This window comes from Musa acuminata, chromosome BXJ1-5, assembly GCF_036884655.1.
Source record: "Musa acuminata AAA Group cultivar baxijiao chromosome BXJ1-5, Cavendish_Baxijiao_AAA, whole genome shotgun sequence".
Classification (NCBI taxonomy): Eukaryota; Viridiplantae; Streptophyta; class Magnoliopsida; order Zingiberales; family Musaceae; genus Musa; species Musa acuminata.
Window position 1 is genome coordinate 32,242,000 of NC_088331.1, and position 23,914 is coordinate 32,265,913.

The window sequence follows — 23,914 nt, forward strand, 5'->3', positions numbered from 1 at the left end:
AAATACGTAAAATCTATTTTACAGGCTTCAAAATAAAAAAAAAATAATGGTCATATAAACATTGCAAATTTATTTTGAAGATTTTTGAATATTTAAGAACTTTTTATGTATTTTAAATATATAAATGTTATTATTATATTATATTATTTACTTTGTACGTAATAACATTTTTAAAATTGTATTATTTTAATATTTTTATAATTTAAAATATTTAAGATATTTTACCTTAAAAACCCCTAATATTGGGCTTTTACCAAATTATGCCTCCCTAATTAGGTTTTATTTGGGAGCAACTCTTTTTTATTGAATTAACAAAAAATAAGTACCACCTCTTGCTTCCACCACGAGCGACATCGTCACCACTGTTCCTGCCCCCTTGTTGCTACTATCACCAGCATTGTCACTGTCTCCTTCGGCTCTCCCCATGGCCTTCCAAACATCATCGTCACCTTGCCTCTTCTTGTTAGCAGTAATGACTCTTCCTCCGAGCCACCATCGAAGGGTAAGAAAGAGGGATAAAAAAACTCATTCTCGTTGGCGGCAGCATTGCCTCCTTCGACCATGAGAAAAAGAATTTCTTGATGGCATTTTTTTTTCTGATATCCAAAATACCTCAGTCTCTATCTTTTTTTCTCTCTTTTCCCAACTACTGAATAACACAGTATTTTCAGAAATATAGAAAAACACTGTAATGTAATATAAAATATCTTATTATAATATTTTACATTATGTTGTAATTTTTTCTCTTATTGTGTAGAACAATATTAAAAAAGCTTTTTATAAGCTGACTGTCAAATCAAGAATATTTCTATTATTAAGTTAAAAAAATGACAGATAATTTTAGAAATGGTGGAGACTAAAAAAAGCTTTTTATAAGAATTCGCCCAACAAAGTCAAACGCGGCAGCTTATCATGTCCTTTTTAATTCTGGACTTGTATTTTGGCTTGGTCGTGATCTGTACTGGAATCGGATCTCAATTCTTCTAACGGATCCGTTTGGGATCCGCGACTCCCCACCCAAAGTCCAACCACCGATCCATCGCCAGCCGCAGCTCGGCCGTCCGTTCCCAAATCGTTGCGGATAGCCTCCGGCGGAGGCCAACCCGAAGACAGAAGAAGAAGAGGCAGATGTTGACGATGATGGACTTCGCCCTCGCAAATGGTCTGCTGCCTTCGCCGTTGCGGTCACCTCTGTCGCTTCTCGTGGGCGCCGGCCGCAAGTGCTATAGCCGTGGCGTCGGCGGTGGCAACCAGAGGTTCTTTGGACGAGGAATTTGGGATCTTCAGCACGCGAGGTACTTGTTCGCCCCCTTCTTTCTCTATAGAAGCACCTACATGAGCCCATTCTCCTCGCCAGGACGAAATCGAGAGTCCGTTCTGGGCTAGAGGACGCGGATTCGCTGAGAAGAAACTCGAAGCCACTATACCACCCTTTCGAGGAAATCGAAGAGCTAGTTGCTTCCAGTGACGATGAGGAGAGGCGCCTCACTGATGCCGAGACCGCAAGAACCATAATTGAGGTAACAATTAAGCTATTGAGAGGGTGAGCTCACCAGAATGTTTGCTTATTTATAGATAATGAATCCTGGTTTTAGAAGAAAATTGCTTGCAAACTATATCTAACTGGCTTTATCTCTTCTTTTCTTCCTGAACTCAGCTTATTGGCCTGTATTGGTAGCTCAAAATTCATGCTAATTTTGCTCTGCCACTGATGAATGCCAAGGACTCGTTGGATCCGTAAAATATCTCAAGTGCTGCTTATAGTTTCTATATTTGACTTCATCCATATTATCTTATAAAGGGTTCTTAAATATAGTTTGGAGTTTAATTTGACTACTCTACATGACCTGTAGGCCTATGTGCACAAAAACAACCTACGAACTCGTACATTGTACCAGATGCTTGTTATGATAATTGTAAACGGACGTAAGAAACATAAGGACCGAGTTTGAGGCTAAAATATTTCTTTTCTTCACTAGGCAAACACTGACACTGTGAGGTTCTAAATCAACACTCCTGTTGGATCAGCATTAGTACTAGAAATATTGCCATACTCAACTAGAAAAAAAACATAATATGCATTTCAGACTTGCTTTGGAAAAGAAAAATTGCTAACTCAGAAATCACAGTTGGGAAACAAGACAGTGCATATACTGCAAGCTTCAGTAAATATTTGATATTAATATGTAGTAAGTAGTCCCACAAAACATGTAAGGATAAGTCATTTGGCAAACATAATTTGTCATGAACAAATTAATAATTTAGCAAACTTAGGATAGTTATGTATACCATGGTATCAAAGTCCAACTACGACAAACAATTGATATCAATACTATTGTTGTGAAGGTAAATAGCATAAAAAAGAGTTGTATTTTCTCTTTCTTGCACTATGGTATTCCCTAGTTTTTACTGTTTTGTACAAAACTTTGAGTTATGAAGAGTAATTATAGAATAACGAGGGATACTTTAAGATTCCTTCATAGTTCTAATTTTTCTAAATCTATCTAATTCTATAAGAACCAGAAAAACTTACTTTTGAACTGGAAACACATTCACATCCTAAAGCTGGGACTTAGTGTTATATCCCAAACACTTGGACATCTACAATGAACTTGGTCGTCTATGATATGGTGTTATATGCTTCTACAATGGTAATTTAGAATTTACTTTGTCCTTTGATGGTGTATTACCATGCTATGTGTAGGTCAATAGCAAAGCAGCCGTCATGTTTTCAGGATTTATTGATGATCAAGTCCATGAGAATATTATCTGGCCTGAATTTCCCTATCTAACTGATGAACAAGGAGGTACACTGTCAATATTTTCTTTTATTTTTTTGTTTGTCTTGATAACTGTTCTTAGAGCCAATTATTTTTGTATCCTTTTCTCCCCCACACTCATGAAATTTCTGTAGCACTTTGAACAGATATCTATTTTGAGGTGAATAAGGAGAAAGAAGTTCTTCAAAGTTTGGTTACAGATGATAAGTTATTGGTACTTGAATTCCTTCATTGGTCCTTTCTGTCTTCCCTTTTATTCTTTTTCTTCAGATTTGAGGCTTGCAATGCTTCAACTAATATTAATCTTCAGTGCAGAAAGTTATAATTGGCTTGGACAATATAGAAATGCTAGCTGAGATGGAAGTGTTAGGGCCATCTGATCTTGAATTTGAAGTAGAAGAAATCTCAAGCAGTGAAGATGACATTGATGATGAATCCGAAGAGGTGAGGAGACAAGACAACATTTATTAAATTATTTTACTTTTTTGATATCAAATTAATGTAGATGTGACATTTCTTAGCAGGATGTGATGGCTATTCTTGACGAAGTAGATCAACTTCTCTCGTCTGAGAATATAAGTGATTGGACAAATTTGGAAACAATGCAGTCTTGTCATCCAATATTTTTTGCTAAGAAAATGGAGGAGGTATGCAGTTATCTCTAATGCTTGTTCAGTAATTAATGTGAAAACTTTGCACCATGAAGGTCATACCACTTCACCTAAAGTCCTATTTTATTTGCATGTGCAACATTGTCTTCGGCTGTGTAATACTCTTGGTGGTTTTTCTTGCTTAGTCTATATCAAATGTTAATTTGGACTGGATGGATCAGCCTCCTGCTAGCATTGTCATCCAAGGTCATTTGAGACCTGCCTTTGCTGAAGAGAGCATAAATATCAAAAAGCTTCCTTATGCTGGTACAAAATATATATGCAACTTCCACCTTTTGAGAATTGATTTAAAGCATGATATATGAGCATAAACATTCTTTATCTTTATTTTATGTGCTTTTGTTTTCCAATTTTTCAGCAGTATTTTCTTATGTAGGTGAATTTGATATGGATCAAAGTCTGCAGAGTGGAGCTACATTTTACAAACTGGAGATGCTTAATATTCAGATAGTCTCTGCATACGGAAATCAGGCATGCCTTAGCATGTTTTCTCTAAATGATTTGAAAATATTTTTTTAATAGACTGATTGGCTTGTGATAATTATAGTTTATCTGTTTGTCCTAACTGTAGAACATGCAACTTCATGATGACATGTTTGCAAGGTTTCAAATCTTGATCATATATTTACTGATACAATTATGTATCGGTACTGAAACAAATAGCTTGACACTAGTACAATACTATATTTTTTATCTTATTCACTGATGCTGAACAGTATGTGCTGGTATATCACCTGGTATCCTGGTACCGTACCGGTCTGATAGATTACAAAAACTAGTATAGGACCAAGAGTTAAATCTTTGTTGCTAGAATGCATCAACTGTGGAGTTTACTTTATTAAGCTGCCTCTATTATGTTGAAATGACTGTGGATTATCACTATCACTGATTTTGTGAGTGCTTCATTAATACCATTTTAATTGTTTCAAACATATTATCAAACCTGTGCCTTGTTTATTCGAACCTTGACCTATTGCTAGATGGTATTGGTAGTTTTTCAATCTCACTGTTGGCATAGACTTTATTCCACTTCTCTTGTCACTATTTTGGGGCTTATGACTGGAGGGATAGATCTGCAATTTATCTTCCTTTGGTTAATCTTCATTGAATTTATTCTCATCATGTTACTTCACAGTCAACAGTAAAAATCCATAATTTTCGGGAAGCCCAACCAGATGTTCTTGCACATTCTGCTGTGAACATCATATCTCGCTTAAAAGCTGGTGGGGAAAAGATATCTCAAGCTCTTAAATTGCTATGTATTAGGCAAAAGAGTATTCATGTGGAGGTATTGTGGTAATCCATTTGCCTTTTCTTATTGCTGCCTGCATTTCATTCCAAATCAGGTTCTTGATGACTGTTCTAGTTTTCTTATTGGCTTTTTAATTTATCTTTTGTTTCTCTGTGGCTTGTAACATGATCATTTAACATAAATTTTAGTGGTGTTTTCATCGCTTAGTGTTCATATAGCAAGTTTGTCAAATCTAAAGAAGATTTTCTGACATGATTCATTCTGTGTTAGTTTGAACTTAATAATATGAGGGTAGATGGAGTGAGTGTATTGGAACTTTGTATATATACATAAGAATTAAGGAACCGAGAGAAATTTGTTAGAATAAGCAGTAGTGCAACATGCCATTGCATGTTAAAGTTTGTGACTTTTTCCTTATGACCGTGGCAGTTGGACATGGTATTAGATTCATCCTTTAAAGCAAGGACTACTATATCACTCGAAACCAAGGATTGAAATATCGTATCGTACCGGAGTTTCGACATTCGCTCGATACAGTATGATACTGTATACCGAGTGGTATACCGTTTGGTATACCGCTCGGTATATATATATATAATTCGATGACGTCGCCTCGTATGTATATATATATATATATATATATATATATATATATATATATATAAGGTGACGTCGCATCGCCTCGGCGATATCGCCTTTTCCTTCTCCCATGCGGGCTGATGTCGTCGCGTCGCCTCGTTTATATATATATATATATACACTATCTCGTCCAGTAACGGGCGGTCCATGTACCGATCAGCTGATGGACCGGTATGTACCGCCCGGTACGGGCGGTATTATTAGAAACTGCATACCTTGCTCAAAACTATACAAAACGAGTAGTATGTATAGGCCAGAATGTTGAATGATACATGAATAGCCCATGTTTCGAGTGGTCCAATTCAACTTAGTATGAAAAAAAAACCTAAAACAGCAATTAGGTTTCACAAATGTGAGCCCTCTTCTCTTGATGCCGGTCCCGCTGTCGCTGCTGTTCGATGTCATCGAGGCTGACACAGTTTGTAGGGAACGTGTTTGATGTAATGTCCATGCTTTTTAGTTTGTTCATACTTTAGAAAACATCCAAGGGGCTTGCAATAGGCTTGATAGTCCAATTTTGGTTAGGTTTTGTGGTTGTTTATGGCTTATAAATATAGCTTGTGTGTGGTTGCCGTACGGACTGCGTTGAATTCTCCTATCAAATGTTTGTTGAAATCCTGAGTTGACGCCCGTGGGATCGAGTTAATGCTTCCACCAACCCATTTTCTCTTTTGCAGGTCCTTATGGAACCCTATAAGATTAAAGGAACACTGATCCTTTATCGACGAGTACGTAGGGTGTCGTACGACTTAGGCAAATTAGTTAAGTCCATGACAAATGGTATCAAAGCGGGACAAACACACTAAGAAACACTTGACATTATTAATTTAAAGGACCTAGCATAATTGCATGGAGGGCAGCTAGCATGCACGATCGTTTTGGGATGCAGGGAAATGAGTCACTTAAATGAGTGAGCATTTGAGATTGACATTCAAAGGAATGACTAACCTTTCACACGAGAGACACTACGAGGACAAGTGAGTTGGGAAGAACTTGTAGTGCACAAAGGTTAGGATAGCTGAGTTCAAGCCACAACTCGACCTTATCAACCTAATTTGATGGTACTCAATGCAAGCAGGGGTGCTTGGCAAAGGATGAGATCTTGCAAGTAGGGGTTGCTCGACGACTGAAAGAGTTTGTACAAGGCTCGCGAAGGCAAGGGAAATTGTCGACTCCAAGAATTCGGTACTTATGCAATGAAACTAGGGGTGTTTGTGGTCATCCCAAGGCTATTGAAATTCAATGTTATGGAGCTTAAGAACCTTTTCTTCAGCTTGAGGGAAAAGGATATGTCCGTGAGACAGTAAACTATGCAGTAGGTTTAGCATGTTGATAGCCCTTGAGGGATACATTGGCAAAGAGTTGTAGTCTAACAAGTGTGTTCGTGGTGACGAAACAATGCAGTGTTGTGTCTTGGCAGACAGAGTAGTCCAAGGAGATGATAGTCTTTGAACCTTCAAGACGGAAGCCTACAAAGAGGAAGTTGCTTTAATGGGATAGGTATCTAGGGGAAAGTCCTATTTTTCTAGCAGAGGATTCATGTGTAGTGAACCACACATGCTGAGGGAGGTACTTTAGGATGGAAGCTTCGTAATGCTTAAAGGGCACAAGAATCGAGCAAGTGGCAAGGAGTTATTATATGATCTCACTAGAGGTAATGGGTTGGTGGACACATTACAAGATGAAGTAGAGGACCAATCGAAGACACACTTGGAGCTCATGAGGAGAATATTAGGCTCAACAAAGGGTTGACTCATGGAATGGTGGACACAAACCACCATATTATTGGGAAAAATGGATAAAAATTATATGCGTTTACAGACAATTAATTATCCAAAATTTTCCTCCCCACTTGTATGAATATGTTAGGAGCACTATCTTGAGTATATGAGCAATGAACAATTAAATCACAATCAAGCACACAAGAATACCGACAATTTTTTTCGTGGAAAACTCCTTCAACATGAAGAATAAAAACCACGGGACCTCTCCTAGTCCAAATCAAAATCTCCACTATGAAAATATTGTTCACAGCAGCAAAAATCCACAAACGAATGTGTTCTACAACAAATTCAAAACCCACAACTCAAATACCCGTTAAACAGATATAGAAATCACAAAGGGTAGTTATTGTTAAGTATGAGAAAGTGCTTACCACATCCAAACGCAATCTCCACCAAAAATGTAACCCTAATGGGTTTAAGTACATGGGCCAAAACATTTATTGTTGGGCTTTCTCCACATTGGAGTGACCTAACTCAACAATTCTCCCCCTTATGACTATGTGGAGAAATTTGCCAAACCGGTAACCAACCGACAAGTCTCAAACATTGTTTTTGGTAAAACTTTAGTGAACATATCAGAGCTATTATCATCAGTATGTATTTTCTTAAGTTCAAGCAGCTTAGAATCCCAAACATCTCATATCCAATGATACCTCACATCAATATGTTTTGATTTACTATGAAAAGTAGGATTCTTACTAAGATGAATTGCACTCTGACTATCACAGTATAAGACATACCTCCTTTATGTGAAATTGTGAATCCAAGCTCATTCATAAATTTTTTCATCCAAAGCAACTACTTGCAAGCCTTTGTAGCTGCAATAAACTCAGCCTCCATAGTGGACAATGCAATACATTTCTGCAACCTGGATTGTCATGGCATAGCTCCCCCTACAAAGGTAATCATATAACCAGAAGTAGACTTTCGAGAATCAATATATCTTGCAAAATTAGAATCTATATAGCCCATAAGAATAGGCTTATTAGACCCAAAGCAAAGCTTCAAACTAGAAGTACCCCGTACATATCTCAAAATCCATTTCACTGCATTCCAATGCTTTTTGCCTGGATTAGATAAAAATCTACTCACCACACCAACTGTATGAGTTATGTCTGGTCTAATGCAAACCATTGCATACATCAAATTGCCAACTGCAGATGCACATGGAACTTTTTGTATGTGTTTCGTCTCTTTTTCATTTGAAGGAGACTGTTTGACACTCATTCTAAAGGATGGAGAAAGAGGTGTACTAACAGTTTTAGCTTTATCCATGTTGAATCAATGTAGCACCTTTTCAATGTATTTTTCTTGAGATAGCCACAACTTCTTGCAGTTTCTGTCACGGATAACTTTGATCCCAAGAATAAGCTTGGCTGGCCCTAAGTCTTTCATAGCAAAAGTCTTACTCAACTCTTTCTTCAAACTGTCAATCTTGGAGGAGTTAGGACCTATAATAAGCATGCCATCAACATACAACAAGAATATAACAAAGTCATAATCAGAGAGTTTCTGCACAAAAACACAATTGTCAGAAGTAGTCTTCTTTTAGCCCTGTTGAACCATAACAGATTCAAACTTCTTATACCATTGCCTAGGTGCTTGTTTCAAACCATACAAGCTCTTTCTCAATTTGCAGACATAATTCTTTTTTCTTTTCACTATAAAACCTTCAGGCTGCTCCATGTAAATTTTCTCCTCTAAGTCACCATGGAGAAAAAGCCGTTTTTACATCCATTTGCTCAACTTCCAAATCAAGACTTGCTATAACTCAAATTGAGGATATTTTCGTCATAGGTGAGAAAATCTCTCCAAAATCAATGCCTTTCTTTTGACTGTAGCCTTTAACCACCGATGTAGCTTTGTATCGTGGACCAGAGGAATTCTCTTCATGCTTCACCCTGTAAATCCATCGGTTCTTCAAGGCTTTTCTGTCTTTAGAAAGTTTGACCAATTCAAAGGTGTGGTTGTCATACAAAGACTTGCATTTCTTCTTTCATTGCAGCAGCCCATTTGTCCTTTTACTCACTCTCAGTATCCTCTTCATAGCATTCTGGCACCTCACCATCTGTCAAGAGAACATAATCATTAGGTGAGTACCGAGTGGAAGGCATTCGGTCTCTAGTAGACCTTCTAAGAGCAGCTTCAGGCAGTTCATTTTCAACCATTTCATCAGCAAGAGTATCCACCTGATCTAACTTTATGTTCATCTTGATCATGCCGATCATGATTTTGTACATCACCCCAATTAACTATAGGAGTAGGATCCAAATCAATCAAACCATCATTCCTTTGAGGCTCTATCTTTTTTGTATTGCCAATATCTTCAATAGTCTAATCCTCTGCAAAAACCACATCACAGCTTCTGACAAGCTTCTTTACAACTGGATCATAACATCTGTAGCCAAACTCATCTCAGCCATACCCAATGAAGATGGACTACCTCGTCTTGGAATCTAACTTGGATCTCTCATCTTTAGGAACATGTACAAAACATTTACAACCAAATACACGCAGGTGGTCGTACGAAACATCTCTACCATATCACACCCTGTCAAGAACATCATTCTGCAAAGCAACAATAGAGGTTAGATTAATAACATGAGCAACAGTGTACAAGGCCTCACCCCAAAAAGAATTAGGCAATTTTGCTTCTGTAAGCACACATTTGATTCTCTTCGTCAATGTTCTGTTAATCTTTTCTGCAAGGCCATTCAATTGAGGAGTCTTCTGATGCATGATACCTTGCTTCCTACAATATGCATCAAAGGGCCCACAATATTCTCGGCCATTATTAGTGCAGATGCATTTTAATTTCTTCCTTGTTTCTCTCTTAACAGAAGCTTGATATTCCTTGAATGCATCAAGGACTTGATCCTTTGACTTCAAAACATGGACCCAAAGTTTCTTGGAATGATCATCAATAAATGTCACAAAGTAAAGTACACCACCAAATGATCTTACCTTCAAAGGACCACAAACATCTGAGTGTACCAATTCTAAGTAGCTCAATTTTCCTGGAAGGAGGATAATGCTTAAAAGAAACTCTTTTCTGTTTCCCAGCCAAACAATGAACACACCTGTCTAGATTTGCACCTTTTAACCCTGAAAGCATATTCTTCTTAGCTAGACAGTCAAGTCTCTTCACACTGATGTGACTCAACCTTCTGTGTCATAAATCTGAAGAGTCAACACTCTCAACTGCATTAACATGATCAGTATAACTGAAGCCTCCAACCAATACAAGCCACAAGACTTCTTTGCTAGAGTTACAATTATAGAGCCTTTAGTGATTTTCCACTGATTGTCACCAAAAGAGCCACAATAACCATCATCATCAAGCCTCCCTGTAGAGATCAAGTGCAGTCGAACATCTGGTGCATGTCTGACATTCTTGAGAACAAGCTTTGTCCCAATGTCAGTCTCTAAACAAACAGTTCCAGTGCTTATAACCTTTGACACTCCATCATTGCCCATTTTCATAACTCCAAAATCACCTAGAGTATAAGAAGTAAAGAAGTCCTTCCTTGATGTAACATGGTAGGCAGCACCACTGTCAAAGACCCAACTGGTTTCATTCTTAGTAAAGTTGATGTCCTCTGCACAATAAACAGTAGTAAGATCATCAGAAGTAGTGGAAACACGATCATTGTCACTTTCATTAGCCTTTTTATCTTGCTTGTTGTTGCTGCCCTTATCTTTATTCTCCTTTTTCTACCTGAAACAATATTTCTTGATGTGCCCTGTCTTACCACAGTAATGACATTCAAGAATCTTGTACTTTGACTTTGATTTGCTCCTGCTTTTACTACTGTCTTTTCTGTTCTGATCTCGACCCTTGTTCTTGCTTCTCCCCCTATTCTCAATAACCAAAACCTCTTAGTGTGATTTAGATGTATCCAGAGTTCTTCTCATTTCTTCATTCAAAACACCACTTTTCACGTACTCCATAGTCAAAGTACCACCGGGAGCAGAGTTTATCAAAGATACCCGAAAACTCTCCCAATCATCAAGTAGAATATTAAGCAACCAAAGTCCAAGTACCTCTTCTTCAAACTTTATACCCATGCTAGACAACTGATCAAAACAACCTTGAAATTCATTCAAGTGATCAGAAATGGAGTTAGCTTCTTTAAACTGCAAGTGTATAGCTTGTTTAAGCAAAAATAGTTTATTATTGCCGGTTCTTGAAGCATACAAAGTCTGAAGTTTATGTCACAACACATTTGTTTTTGTCTCATTAACAATGTGATTCAAGACATTATCTTCTACCCATTGCCGAATAAAGCCACAAACTTGTTGATGCTCAAAATCCCACTCTTCATCATTTTTAGACTTGGGTTTTTGAGATAAGAACACAAGTAAATGCAACTTTTTTACAAAGAGAAGATCTCTCATCTTTCCTTTCTATTTGTGATAGTTTGTGCCAACCAAACAGACCATTCTACCCAAATTAGCCTCCATAATTCAAACAAGTAAAAAACAACAATAACCAAGCTCTGATACCAATCATCAGGTAGAGTATTAAGCAACCAAAGTCCAAGTACCTCTTCTTCAAACTTTATACACATGCCAGACAACTGATCAAAACAACCTTGAAATTCATTCAAGTGATCAGAAATGGAGCTACCTTCTTTAAACTGTAAGCGCATAGCTTGTTTAAGTAAAAATAGTTTATGATTGCCAATTCTTGAAGCATACAAAGTCTCAAGTTTATGCCACAACACATTTGCTTTTGTCTCATTAACAATGTGATTCAAGACATTATCTTCTACTCATTGCCGAATAAAGCCATAAACTTGTTGATGCTCAAAATCCCACTCTTCATCATTTTTAGACTCGGGTTTTTGAGATAAGAACATAGGTAAATGCAGCTTTTTCACAAAGAGAAGATCTCTAATCTTTTCTTTCCATTTGTGATAGTTTGTGCCATCCAAACAGACCATTCTACCTAAATTAGCCTTCATAATTCAAACAAGTAAAAAACAACAATAACCAAGTTCTGATACCACTTTGTTAGGAAAAATAGATAAAAAATATATGCGGATATAAATAATTAATTATCAAAATCTTTCCTCCCCACTTGTATGAATATATTAGGAGCAGTATCTTGAGTACATGAACAATGAACAATTAAATCACAATCAAGCACACAAGAATACCGATAATTTTTTACGTGGAAAACGCTTTCAATATGAAGGATAAAAACCACTGGGCCTCTCCTAGTCTAAATCAAAATCTCCACTATGAAAATATTGTTCACAACAGCAAAGATCCACAAACAAATTTGTTTCACAACAAATTCAAAACCCACAACTAAAATAGTCATTAAACAGAGATAGAAATCACAGAGGGTAGCTATTGTTAAGTATCAGAAAGTGTTTACCACATCCAAACACAATATCCACCATTCAGATTAAAGAAACACTAGTCTAGAACTTGCTCACAAAAAATCAGCCAAATCGCACCACAAATGACAGTTCAAATGCTGAACGAGATGAAACTATTCGAAGTAGAAAACCAGCAGCATAGTCTTCGTTGAAGCAGCAAAAAGAGATACTTAAGAAAACCTCCAAACCTGATCTTCCCCGTTCAGATTGCATAACCAGAAGCCTTATACCTGCTGACAAAATTTCAGCCAAATCCATCGGTTGAATGCTGCCCAGCAAGGAGTCGAAGTAAACTAATCAGTGACAGAACAATCAGTGAACAGCTACTATTCAAGAAGCCAACACCCTATGAAGAAGACCTCCAAACCAGATCTCCACCGTTCAGAATGAAGATCACTGAGCCTAGAATATCTCCACCAAATCAGCACAATCCGACAAAAAATTCACTGTCCGATCTCCAGAGAAAGATGGCTGGACGAATTTTAGGAAAACCCAAAAAATTTTCTCTCTATGTTGTAAATTGAGTTGTGTATCATGAGTGTCTCAAAATGTAACCCTAATGGGTTTAAGTACATGGGCCAAAACATTTATTGTTGAGCTTTCTCCACATTGGAGTGACCTAACCCAACACATATCTCAATGCAAACTGAGGAGCAGAACAACTTGGGTGGGACTTAGTGAAGTACCCAAGCTATATAAGCAGAGTTGGCTTAAAAGTTAGAACATGAAACAAACGCACCAACTTTATGGAGCTTTTCTTGGATAGAGGTCAAGGACATTAACTCTTGTAGAGGTAGGAGTGAAATCATATCATTCCTCAATTTTCTTTTTATAATGTAGTAAACTCATCTTGCATTATGCTAAAGTCAAAGGGGGGCTTTAAGACACATGCACCTTATTTTAGCGAGACAATTAATAAACAGACTAAAGCAGAAGGTTGTCTCAACTTGTAGTGTTGGAGTTGGAGTTGAAGGCCTTGGCATAGGGTACAAGGCGACGAATGCTTTGGAGGAATATGCCAAAGTGCTGCTATTTGAGTTGTCATAGGAGAAGCAAGCATGAGATTATGCTAGGGTAGAGGTCTAGGATCCAAACAATGACACACCAATTTTCAACAATTTTGGGGGAGTTAAAGAGTTGTTGGGCGACAAACTGACCCAGAGCTGTGCTTCATCCGTGAGTGAGCTAAGTGCAAGTGGACGAATAGTGATTTCCAAAAGAACGAACACAATTGAAGGTGATAGAGGCCTTATAATATGTCGACAGAGGCCATACAAGGAGAGATCACAGTCCGAGTTCACTATTGACTATACCAAGATTAGAGTGCAATGTAGACATCACCAAGAGGCAATGCGGTGCAGCGGATTGTGGTGGAACAGTTCAAGGCAATGCAACATACACGAGAAAGTCCTGTGAGAGACAATCATTCGGAGGGATGATTAGAGCTACTGGGAGCTTCACTTTGATGAATAACATGACAACAAGAAGGGCTATGGATTCAGGGAATGAATTTCATAGTATCGAATTTACATGCATTGAATTTGCATATGATCTTTCGTGCGTGTATCGAATTTGTATTGGATGAAAGCCTTGGACACAGGTAGATATGTTAGGACTCTAGCTTGGAGAGTCCTAATTGAGAGGGACATTCATGTAAAACCTACCTAAGCCAACCCCTATTAAAGAGATGAAGAGGCCGGCTAGGGTTAGGAGGTTGTTTCTTAGAGAAGAATTAGGAGTTGTAAAGGAATAGGAGTCTTGAGTAGGAGTCATATTAGGAGTTGATTAGAAGTAGGAGTCTTGAGTAGGAGTCCTATTAGGAGTTAGGGTTTAGAAGCCCTATAAATAGTCATGTATTCCTCCTCTTTTCATAAGCAATAGATGAATCTTTTCTGTAGCCTTTGAGCAGCAACTTGGAGGGAGGAACCCCTATAGAGTTCCAAGGAGGTCGATCCCCTAAAGAGATCAACCCCAAGTTTAGAATCTGCAAGGGTTCTAACACCTGGTATCAGAGCTGCGTTCTTGGCATCTCGCTGCCCTACCACAGCCATCCATCAACCCTCCACAACCGCCCAAAGCAATTCCCACAATTGCTTAAGAGATCGTTGCCAAATTCCGCCGTCATCTCCACGACCATGGATCATCCTTTGATCTCCCCGTGAATTGTAACAGGTTCTGGTTTTCTACCTTACTACTGCTGCAATTTAGTTATCCTTATTTGAAAATCCCAAAAAAATTATTCCTATATTGCTGCATAAACTTTTCGTTATAAAGTTTTCATCTCTACGACGAAAGTTACATTGTAGAATTCCAACCGTATAGCACCGTCTGTTTGATCTTGCTATTGTGTTTTTTTCTATCCAAATCTCTACGAAATTTTTATGACATCTTTGACATTTCCTAACAGCAGATTTCCTTTAGTTTTGTCAAAAAATTCTCAATATAAACCATTGATATTTTACGTCTAATCTGCTATACTTGAAAATCTGCACTGTAAAATTTCAGCCGCATAGTACTGTTTGTTTGATTTTGATACTACGTTGTTTCTATCCAAATCTCTACGAATTTTTTATGATAGCTTTGACTCTTCCTAACAGTGGATTTCCCTTTGGTTTCATCAAAAAATTCTCAATATAAATCACTGATCTTTTAGGTCCAATCTGCTATACTTAAAAATCTGTGTTGCAGAAAATTTCAGCCGCATATTGTTGCCTTAACCCATCTATTTGCAATCTTTTTTGAATGAAATTTCTTATACACTTCATAGATCATCTTGGCTTTCATCTAAGATTGATTTATTAAGGAATTCATCTCTAAAAACGATTTTGTGTTGCTGTAAATTTTTATCGTAAACCGTTGAAATTTTTCGACGAGAATTCTGCAATTGCAACTTGCACCAATTTCCTTACTGTTATATTGCCGAAATTTTCTTGATTAAATTAGACATCTTTGCTGTCATATAAATTGTGATTTTGCTATCAATTCTCTCCTCAATTCTCTCAAGTTTTTGGTGGAAATTACGTCGAGAAACCATTGTTTCTTCGACGATAATTCTACTCTTACAAGACAGCACATACTTGCTGCAACTTCCACTGATTTCTATCAAACCTTTGCTACCATCTACCACAGATCCAAAACTTTCATCCACAACCCTAAAACTCCACCAAACCACACCCTCAAACTGCACCCAAAATAGCCACAAAACAAGCCTAAACCGTAGCCTACATCCACCAATCCACCAACCCTTTCGACCATCACCTCTCTCAACCAATACATGCCTTTAACCCGACAACGAAAGAGAGATCTTAACATCATAGATTTGGTGGCATATACTATGGCATCTGAGGAGGTAATCAATGCTAAATTCGAAGCCTTCGAGGCGCGAATGGAAGATAAGATTCGGACGCTCTTTACCGAACTCAGATTGGGCCGACCATTAAGCCCGAAGAAATCACATCAAGGAGAGAGCTTTGCCCAATCGCACCAAGCCCAAAGATATGACTTCCAAGAGAGGGGAAGCTCTATGACTGACCCCAACTATCCATGCATGAGAGTGGACTTCCCTATATGGGAAGAAGGAGATCCAATTGGTTGGATCTCGCGGGCGGAGCGATATTTTTGGTACCACAAAACCGCGGATACATCTATGGTGAAAATTGCAGCTATACATCTTGAAGGGGATGCTATACAGTGGTTTGAATGGTTTGAGCATACTTATGGAGTCCTTTCATAGCGACAATTCAAAGAAGGACTGCTGATCCGCTTCAGACCAACCGATTACGAGAATATTGACGGACAACTAGCAAAGATCCGACAAACCTCCACCATTCAGGAGTACCAAACCAGGTTTGAAAGGTTATCTAATCAAACTCATGATTGGTCTAAAAAACAGCTATTGAAGACCTTCATTGAGGGCTTGAAGCCAGAGATCCGAGGAGAAGTTAAAGCGCGACAACCGTATACGCTTATGGCAGCCATCTCTTTCGCACGACATCAAGAGGAGCAATTGAACCATGAAGCTCGGAGGACTAGGGTCGCTCCTCAACCAGTAATATTGAAGCCCTCAGCCCCCCCTACTGTCGACCAAGTCCCTACACCAAAGAGGTTAACAAGAGAAGAGCTTCGGGAGCGATATGCGAAGGGGTTATGTTGGCATTGCGACGAGCCATGGAGCCGTGAGCATCACTGTAGTAAAGGGAGACTTCTTATGATTGAACCAGTAGAAGAAGAGGTCATTGAACATCCAGAAGATAGCCTTGAACATAAAGAAGAAGATGCAGAAGAAGAGCCACAACCGACCGAAGTTACGGCACATGCACTAGCCGGTTACTCAAACCCGCAAACGATGAAAGTTGGAGGCCTTCTCAAACAACAACCGATCACTGTTCTCATCGACACGGGCAGTACTAATAACTTCTTAAACAGTAAGGTTGCTGTCCATATGAACTTACCTATTGAGAATTACAGCATGTTTGTCGTTAAGGTCGCCAACGGACGGATTTTGAAGTGTGATCGTAGGTGCCCGCAGGTGAAACTATTGCTGCAGGACCAAGAGATAATTGCAGATTTCTTCCTCCTCCCTCTTGATGATCATGAGGCCATGCACAGAATTGAATTGTTGATGACATTAGGTGATGTTTCCTGGAATTTTATAGTAAGGGGAAACAGGTGATACTGCACAGGAAATGTGGGGGCGACGTAACAATGATTTTCACACAACAAATGGAGAAGATTTTGCATAAAGTATGCAGCGGCTTTTTAGTACAACTTGAGCAGCAAACTAAGGGAGAGCCAACATAATTTGAAGATCCAAATCTACTTCCTTTACTTGCTGAATTTTCAGATATATTTGATGAACCGCGCAACCTACCTCTTACTCGTCGGTATGATCATTATATAACAATTCTTCCAGGCAAATGTTCAGCAAATACTCAACCATATCAGTATCCACATCTCCAGAAGGATGAAATAGAAAGGATTGTAAAAGAGATGCTCAAAACAGGAGTTATTCGGCCAAGTTGCAACCCCTACTCTTCACTGGTGCTCCTCGTACGAAAGAAGGATGGAACATGGCGATTGTGTATTGATTACCGAGCTCTCAATGGCATAGCCGTCAAGGACAAATACCCTATTCCAATAGTAGATGAATTGCTAGATGAAAGGGAGCACAAATCTTCACAAAGCTGGACCTTTGATCCGGGTATCATCAAATACGAGTGTGCGAAGAAGACATACCGAAAACCACCTTTTGAACACACAACAACCACTACGAATTTTTGCTTTCTTCAACAGAAGGTGGAATATCTTGGGCATATCATATCAGAGGAAGGTATAGCAGTGGACCCCTCCAAAATAGAAGCAATGCAGAATTGGCCGACCCCGAGGAACATAAAATTGCTGCATGGATTTCTGGGTTTAACAGGCTACTACCGCAAGTTCGTGAAAAACTATGGAAAGATCAGTGCACCACTTACTTCCTTACTGAAAAAAGATGCCTTCCAACGGTCGGACAGAGCCTCCGCTGCCTTCAACAAACTTAAGGTAGCCATGACGACGACGCCGAGGCTAGCACTACCAGATTTCAGCCGACCCTTTATTATTGAGGTCGACGCATTTGGAGTCAGAATTGGAGTCATTCTCATGCAAGATGGTCGACCACTCGCATATACTAGCAAGGCATTGTCTCTCTCCCATCGAAATATGTCAACATATGATAAGGAGATGCTCGTCATTGTGCACGCAGCAACGAGATGGAGACCCTACTTGATCGGTCGACAATTTCAAATTAAAGCCGACCATAAAAGCCTCAAGTACTTTTTGGAGCAAAATATATCATCCCTTGAGCAGCAAAAATGGGTAACAAAACTTCTTGGATTTTATTATGAAATAACTTACAAAAAGTGGAAAGAGAATGTTGTTGCAGATGCGCTTCGCAGCTACCTGAGCAAGCTGAATTTTCGACCGTTTCACTTCCGACCAGCGACTTCCTTGAGGATATTAAGATGGAATGACAGGAAGATTCGGAGACCAGTAAGATAAAAAAAAAAATAGAGGAAGCACCAAACTCCATGGCTCATTACAATCGGGACTCAAAAGAATTATGCTATAAGGGACGCATTGTGCTTGTGACAAATTCTACTTGCATCTTCAAGAGCAGATTTTGGACAAAGTTATTCCATATGCAGGGTACTAAATTGAAAAGGAATACGACATATCACCCACAAACCAACAGCTAGACGGAAGTTTTAAATAGGTGCTTGGAGACAGCCCAAAGCCACCCACCAAATATGACTACCCAAAGAGAACTCCAGACCCAGCCAAGTGCCATTATTGATCGACGGATCGTGACTCAACGACAACGACCCACTAATGAAATGCTAATACAGTGGGCGAACCTACCAACAGAAGATGCCACTTGGGAGAACTATGACGACTTAAAGATCAAATTCCCAGAATTCATGAATCATCAACCTCGAGGACAAGGCTGATTTGAAGAGGGCGGGTCTGTTAGGACTCTAGCTTGGAGAGTCCTAATTGAGAGGGACATTCATGTAAAACTTACCTAAGCCGACCCCTATTAAAGAGATGAAGAGGCCGGCTAAGGTTAGGAGGTTGTTTCTTAGAGAAGAATTAGGAGTTGTAAAGGAATAGGAGTCTTGAGTAGGAGTCATATTATGAGTTGATTAGAAGTAGGAGTCTTGAGTATGAGTCATATTAGGAGTTAGGGTTTAGAAGCCCTATAAATAGTCATGTATTCCTCCTCTTTTCATAAGCAATAGATGAATCTTTTCTACAACCTTTGAGCAGCAACTTGGAGGGAGGAACCCCTATAGAGTTCCAAGGAGGCCGATCCCCTAAAGAGATCAACCCCAAGTTTAGAATCTGCAAGGGTTCTAATAAGGTAATGGCCGAACCACAAAGGTGAATCTTTCGAGTGCAAATACCAAGATCATAGGGAGGTATGATTAGGGTTGTTGGAGGTGGACAGCTTTATATCTCATATTTGACCAACAAGTCGGTGTACAATTCTTCTCTTCTTCGTTCTTCGTCCTTCTCCATGAGGATAGTGCAGTGTACTCCAGTGTTATATTCTTATTTTTAAACACTGTAGAAAATGAAGTTTAAATACTGTGAATAATGCATAATAATTAAGCTGACAAAGCAAGTATAATTAAATTCTCAAAAGATTTGCTAAATGAACTACATTGTTAAAGACGAATGATGGGGAACTAACTAATTCTGGTAAAGTAATCCTTATTGCTCAGCATTCGCAAGGGTGGCTCCCACAGTCTAGGAAACATGAATACATCCAACCTTACTACTACTCCCCCAGGCTGTTGAATGAACATATTGGAACTCTGTTATATCCTGTACCAGAGTTAAAGAACTGAGAGAAATTTGTTGGAATAAACATTTGATAGAGCAGTTACATGTCAGTTTCTGACTTTTTCCTTATGACTCTTACAGCTGGATATGTTATTAGATTCGTTCTAAGTGGAACTTGGTTGTATCTATAAAACAATAGATCTTAATTTGTTTCTCCAGTGCTATATTCTTCCATTTAATTACAAGAGATATAGAGTTGTTAAGTTATTTTTAAGAAGAAAAATTAGAAAGTAGGGAAAAACGTGTGTAAAGTGCATACTTCTGAAGCTGACCAAGAAAAACACAAATTTATGTTTTAATTATTAAATGATGATAAATAAATTATGTTGAAGAATTATGGGAAAGTAATTGATTCTGCTGAAGTAGTCCTTATTGCATAGTCCTGCCAAAGGTGACCAAGTACAGAAGGTTCCTACTAGTGCATGGTCTAGGGAATATCAACATAAGCAATCTTACTCCTGCAAGCAAAGAGATTTCATGTTAGATTGGAACCCTTATCACCTAGATCGAAAATCAGCAATTTTGTCATGACATCAAGATTCATTCTGTCAAGCAGCAACCAAGGGGATTTGAAAATGGGGAGCTAGAGCAAAAGTTTATATGGTAATTGATGATGCAATGGAGGAGTGGAATGGATTGAGTGAAAGGTAAATAAACTCACCACCCACTAAAATACTCATGGGATATATATATCACTACTCAAAGGTTTAACTAGAGATAAAAGGCTTAAGAACTCGCCACTCTAGGAAATCTACCGAAGAGAAGTTGTCTGAGAAGGACAAGAGTTGTCAATAAATAATACTTGATTTTAGATCACTTTATGCTTCTAAGGCTTACAAGATGTGATATATATATTGGTAGGATTAGGACGACAACCTTTCAAGCATGAATGATTAATTTTTTACTATTTTCAAGAACCAAATAATGAAGTTTAATTAGCAACACATAGAATAATTAGAGTCATGTGGGAACTCTAAAATCTTGATAGAATTTTAGTATACTCATTTGGGTCGAACTGTTGTATCCTTGAAAGGAGTAATTTATGATTACTGAAGAATATAAAAGTTGATTTAAATTCTATACTATATTGGTTTTGATGCTCTCTTGTGCAATTGCTAACTGATTACACTAAATTCAATTTGGTACAGTCCTGTGCGTGCATAAAGCAAAATTTTAGGTCTGTGCCACTGAATTCCAAGGAGCAACCTGATCAACCTTGTAAGAAATTAAGTGCATAAGCTAGGACTGCTTGTTTTAGGATAAATGAGCAGTAGTTGTTAGCTATTGAGTTGCATCAGCTCTTGATGCATTCAACAAATCTAGTTTAATAAGATTCATGTAACTTAACATTATTTATTTCAGCAATAAGTAGTATCAAAACTCCATACCTTATGCTGGATTTGGTTTTCACAGTTGAATTTATATGTCTATGTAGATTTATTATAGTCAATTTTTCCTCTGTTTGGAAACCTAAACTTGCATGAGCTCCAATCAATACCCATTGCATGGCATTTAAGCTACTTCTGAAGCATCTTGATTCAACCACTAGGAGATATCTCACATGTTCTTTATCAGGAGGCTGTTGTAATTGGGGTGGACAGTCTTGGTTTTGACTTGAGAATTTGCTCAGGAAGGCAAGTCCAAACTCTAAGATTTGCATTTGGCTCACAAGTAAGTCTTTGCTCAAATTGTTGATATGATTTTGCAAGTCCAAACTCAATGTTATTAGAGCTTTTGTCTGATGATGAACATAGGAGCAAGATCAATTATAGTAATTTGTCTGATTTCTCTTAGGACAGTTGGCCATAGCCCATACTTAAAGAATGAGAGCAGTTCATGTGTCTGCAAACATTGGAATTGTGGTTTGTGATATGATGTATAGTTTGTAAGATGGCTACTGGTACTTTATTAGGAATGACGCGATTGGATTGGTAGGATAGTCAAAATGAAATTGGTATTCATTGAAAAATTATACATACATACATACATACATACATACATACATATAGAAAAAAAATAGAAGTCTATTATATGTTAAAATATAAGTCTACTTTTTTATTTCATATCTATCCAACTATGTAAAAATCTATATGAAATCAAAATGTAAAATTAAAAATATATAAGATATAACAATAAAAATAATTTAAATAATAAATCATAAAAAATTGTTCATATTTGTTAAAAAATAAATATTAGTCATACACAACAAAAATATTAATGCAATAAATAATTACTATTGTATCTTATAACAGATTTAAAAAATTTACACTTGTAATTTGAAGATGGTGATATATTCCATTGTGAGTCCGATGCATTTGATCATCACAGATGTATTAATTTTAGGTAAAGTAAATACAAGTAAGGAAATGTAAAAATTCCTTTTTAGATAATGTTTTGGAATTGCAGTACTTTTCTCCAAACATCAATGTCATGGTTGACATACTACCTAAATATTCACATTGAGAAAACTTTTGGGTAAGTTCAGCTTTTTGAGGTTTATCAGAAACCAATGTTTAGTGTAATCAAAATTATAACTATCTGTATGTTTGCATTCGAATTATCTTCTTCACTGTGCTTGATCATCTATTTGTGATAGATTGTTCAGGATTTATGTCAACTATATATATGTTGCCCACATCAGAGTTTACTACAGAATGGCAACTCATCATTTCACTCTATATTCTTAGGCCACATCAGAGTTTGGCGCGGAAAGACAGCTCCATGATCTTCTATTTCCGAGGCTTCAGCAGACATGGCAACAAGCTCATCAGGGAGTTGACAGTCGACACATTTGATCCATGCTTTTGCAGTTGAATCTTGCAGCGGGGCTGTGTGGGGATCGACAGCAGCAGCGAGTTCTGTTATATGTTTTCCTAATCTATAAGAGCCAATGTTGCTCCCTCTGATGATGCATCGTCTGCTTCTATGTATGAAATTTAGGCCTTTTACTGCATATGTAGTAACTTGGCTGTCTATGCCTCAGTCTCAACTTGCATGTGGACGTTCTAATTTCATCCGGTAGTCAGCAAGAACTGTAGCGAAGGAGGATCCATTTTCTAGGCAAACTGGGACTTCTTTTTTGTTTTTGTTTTTGAGTTGGCCATTATTTGTCGTGATGTGTAATGTTGAACAATGGAAACAGTCCCATGCATTTGGGCACGTCTGCATCCTATTTGATCAACAAAATATATATTTTTTCAACTACCACTTGATAAAGATGTTTTTTTTAGTGAAACTGTGTGGTTTCATTTCGAATTCCTTGTGATATTAGGTCTACATCCAAATTACACTCTTGTCTCACTAACAATTTAGTATATATATTTTGAGTAATACTTGAATTGAGTGAGACATCCAAGTTGGTTAGCATATTGTTGCACCAGTGATTGTCATGCAAATTATTTGATATAATATTTTTTTAAAAAAATAAATATTTAAATTAAAAAAATTAAAAAATATAAAATAATCATTATATGAGTATAATTTTCTATTGGGGTAATTGCTTGAGAAAATATCTTAGATTTGGTTTTTTTTTTTTTTTGAATGGTATCCTTTTTTATAATTTCTAAACAGTCATCTCCTACTTTAAAATTTTCAATAATATTTCTTCAAAAAGTTATCATTTTTTTCGTCCAAATAAAAAAAAAATCGACAACTGTTTATAATGTTTTGTGGATTAATTTTTATCCATAAAATAGTATATAATATTTAAAAATATTATATACTATTTTTTAACTAGTCTTATTATACTTTTATAAGCTTATAAAGTTATAGTGTTTTTGAACTAAATATTGATGTCAATGTTTTTGAAATAAAAATATTATATAATATTTTTAAAATAAGAATATTAATAGTATTTTTAAAATAAAATACTGTAAACAATTGACAAATTTTATTTTGGATTAAGGTAAAATAGTGCATAAGAGCTTTTTGGGATATTTTTTAGATTTTAAAATAAAGAGTGATTGTGAAAATTATGAAATGAGATGTCATCCCAAAAAAAAAAGGATTATTT

General features: G+C 37.4%; 1 protein-coding gene across 5 annotated transcripts; it reads left to right on the top strand.

Moving 5' to 3' along the window:
- The first annotated feature begins 960 nt into the window (after window positions 1-960).
- On the top strand, window positions 961-23,109 carry LOC103985127 (uncharacterized protein At3g49140). Of its 5 annotated transcripts, none has more exons than XR_001977873.2 (11): window positions 962-1,295; window positions 1,358-1,520; window positions 2,705-2,807; window positions 2,927-2,994; window positions 3,096-3,224; window positions 3,302-3,427; window positions 3,577-3,697; window positions 3,828-3,922; window positions 4,587-4,747; window positions 21,478-21,573; window positions 22,590-23,109. XR_001977873.2 is itself a non-coding variant. In XM_009402746.3 (11 exons), exons 1-11 carry the CDS (start codon window positions 1,129-1,131, stop codon window positions 22,695-22,697), a joined length of 1,329 nt encoding a protein of 442 aa, XP_009401021.2. In that variant the 5' UTR covers window positions 963-1,128; the 3' UTR covers window positions 22,698-23,109. The 5 variants fall into 5 exon arrangements, 4 of the variants coding, with proteins under 4 accessions (XP_065039708.1, XP_009401021.2, XP_018681330.2 ...); XM_009402746.3 differs by having other exon boundaries at window positions 963-1,295; window positions 4,587-4,739; XM_009402747.3 differs by having other exon boundaries at window positions 964-1,295; window positions 3,305-3,427; window positions 4,587-4,739.
- The last annotated feature ends 805 nt before the right edge of the window (window positions 23,110-23,914 follow it).

Coding starts and splice junctions, on each gene's coding strand:
- LOC103985127 (XM_009402746.3), top strand. CDS start 1,129: ATGTTGACGATGATGGACTTCGCCCTCGCAAATGGTCTGCTGCCTTCG. Junction 3,225..3,301: donor TTGATGATGAATCCGAAGAG/GTGAGGAGACAA, acceptor GACATTTCTTAG/CAGGATGTGATGGCTATTCT. Junction 21,574..22,589: donor GATTTGCATTTGGCTCACAA/GTAAGTCTTTGC, acceptor CTATATTCTTAG/GCCACATCAGAGTTTGGCGC.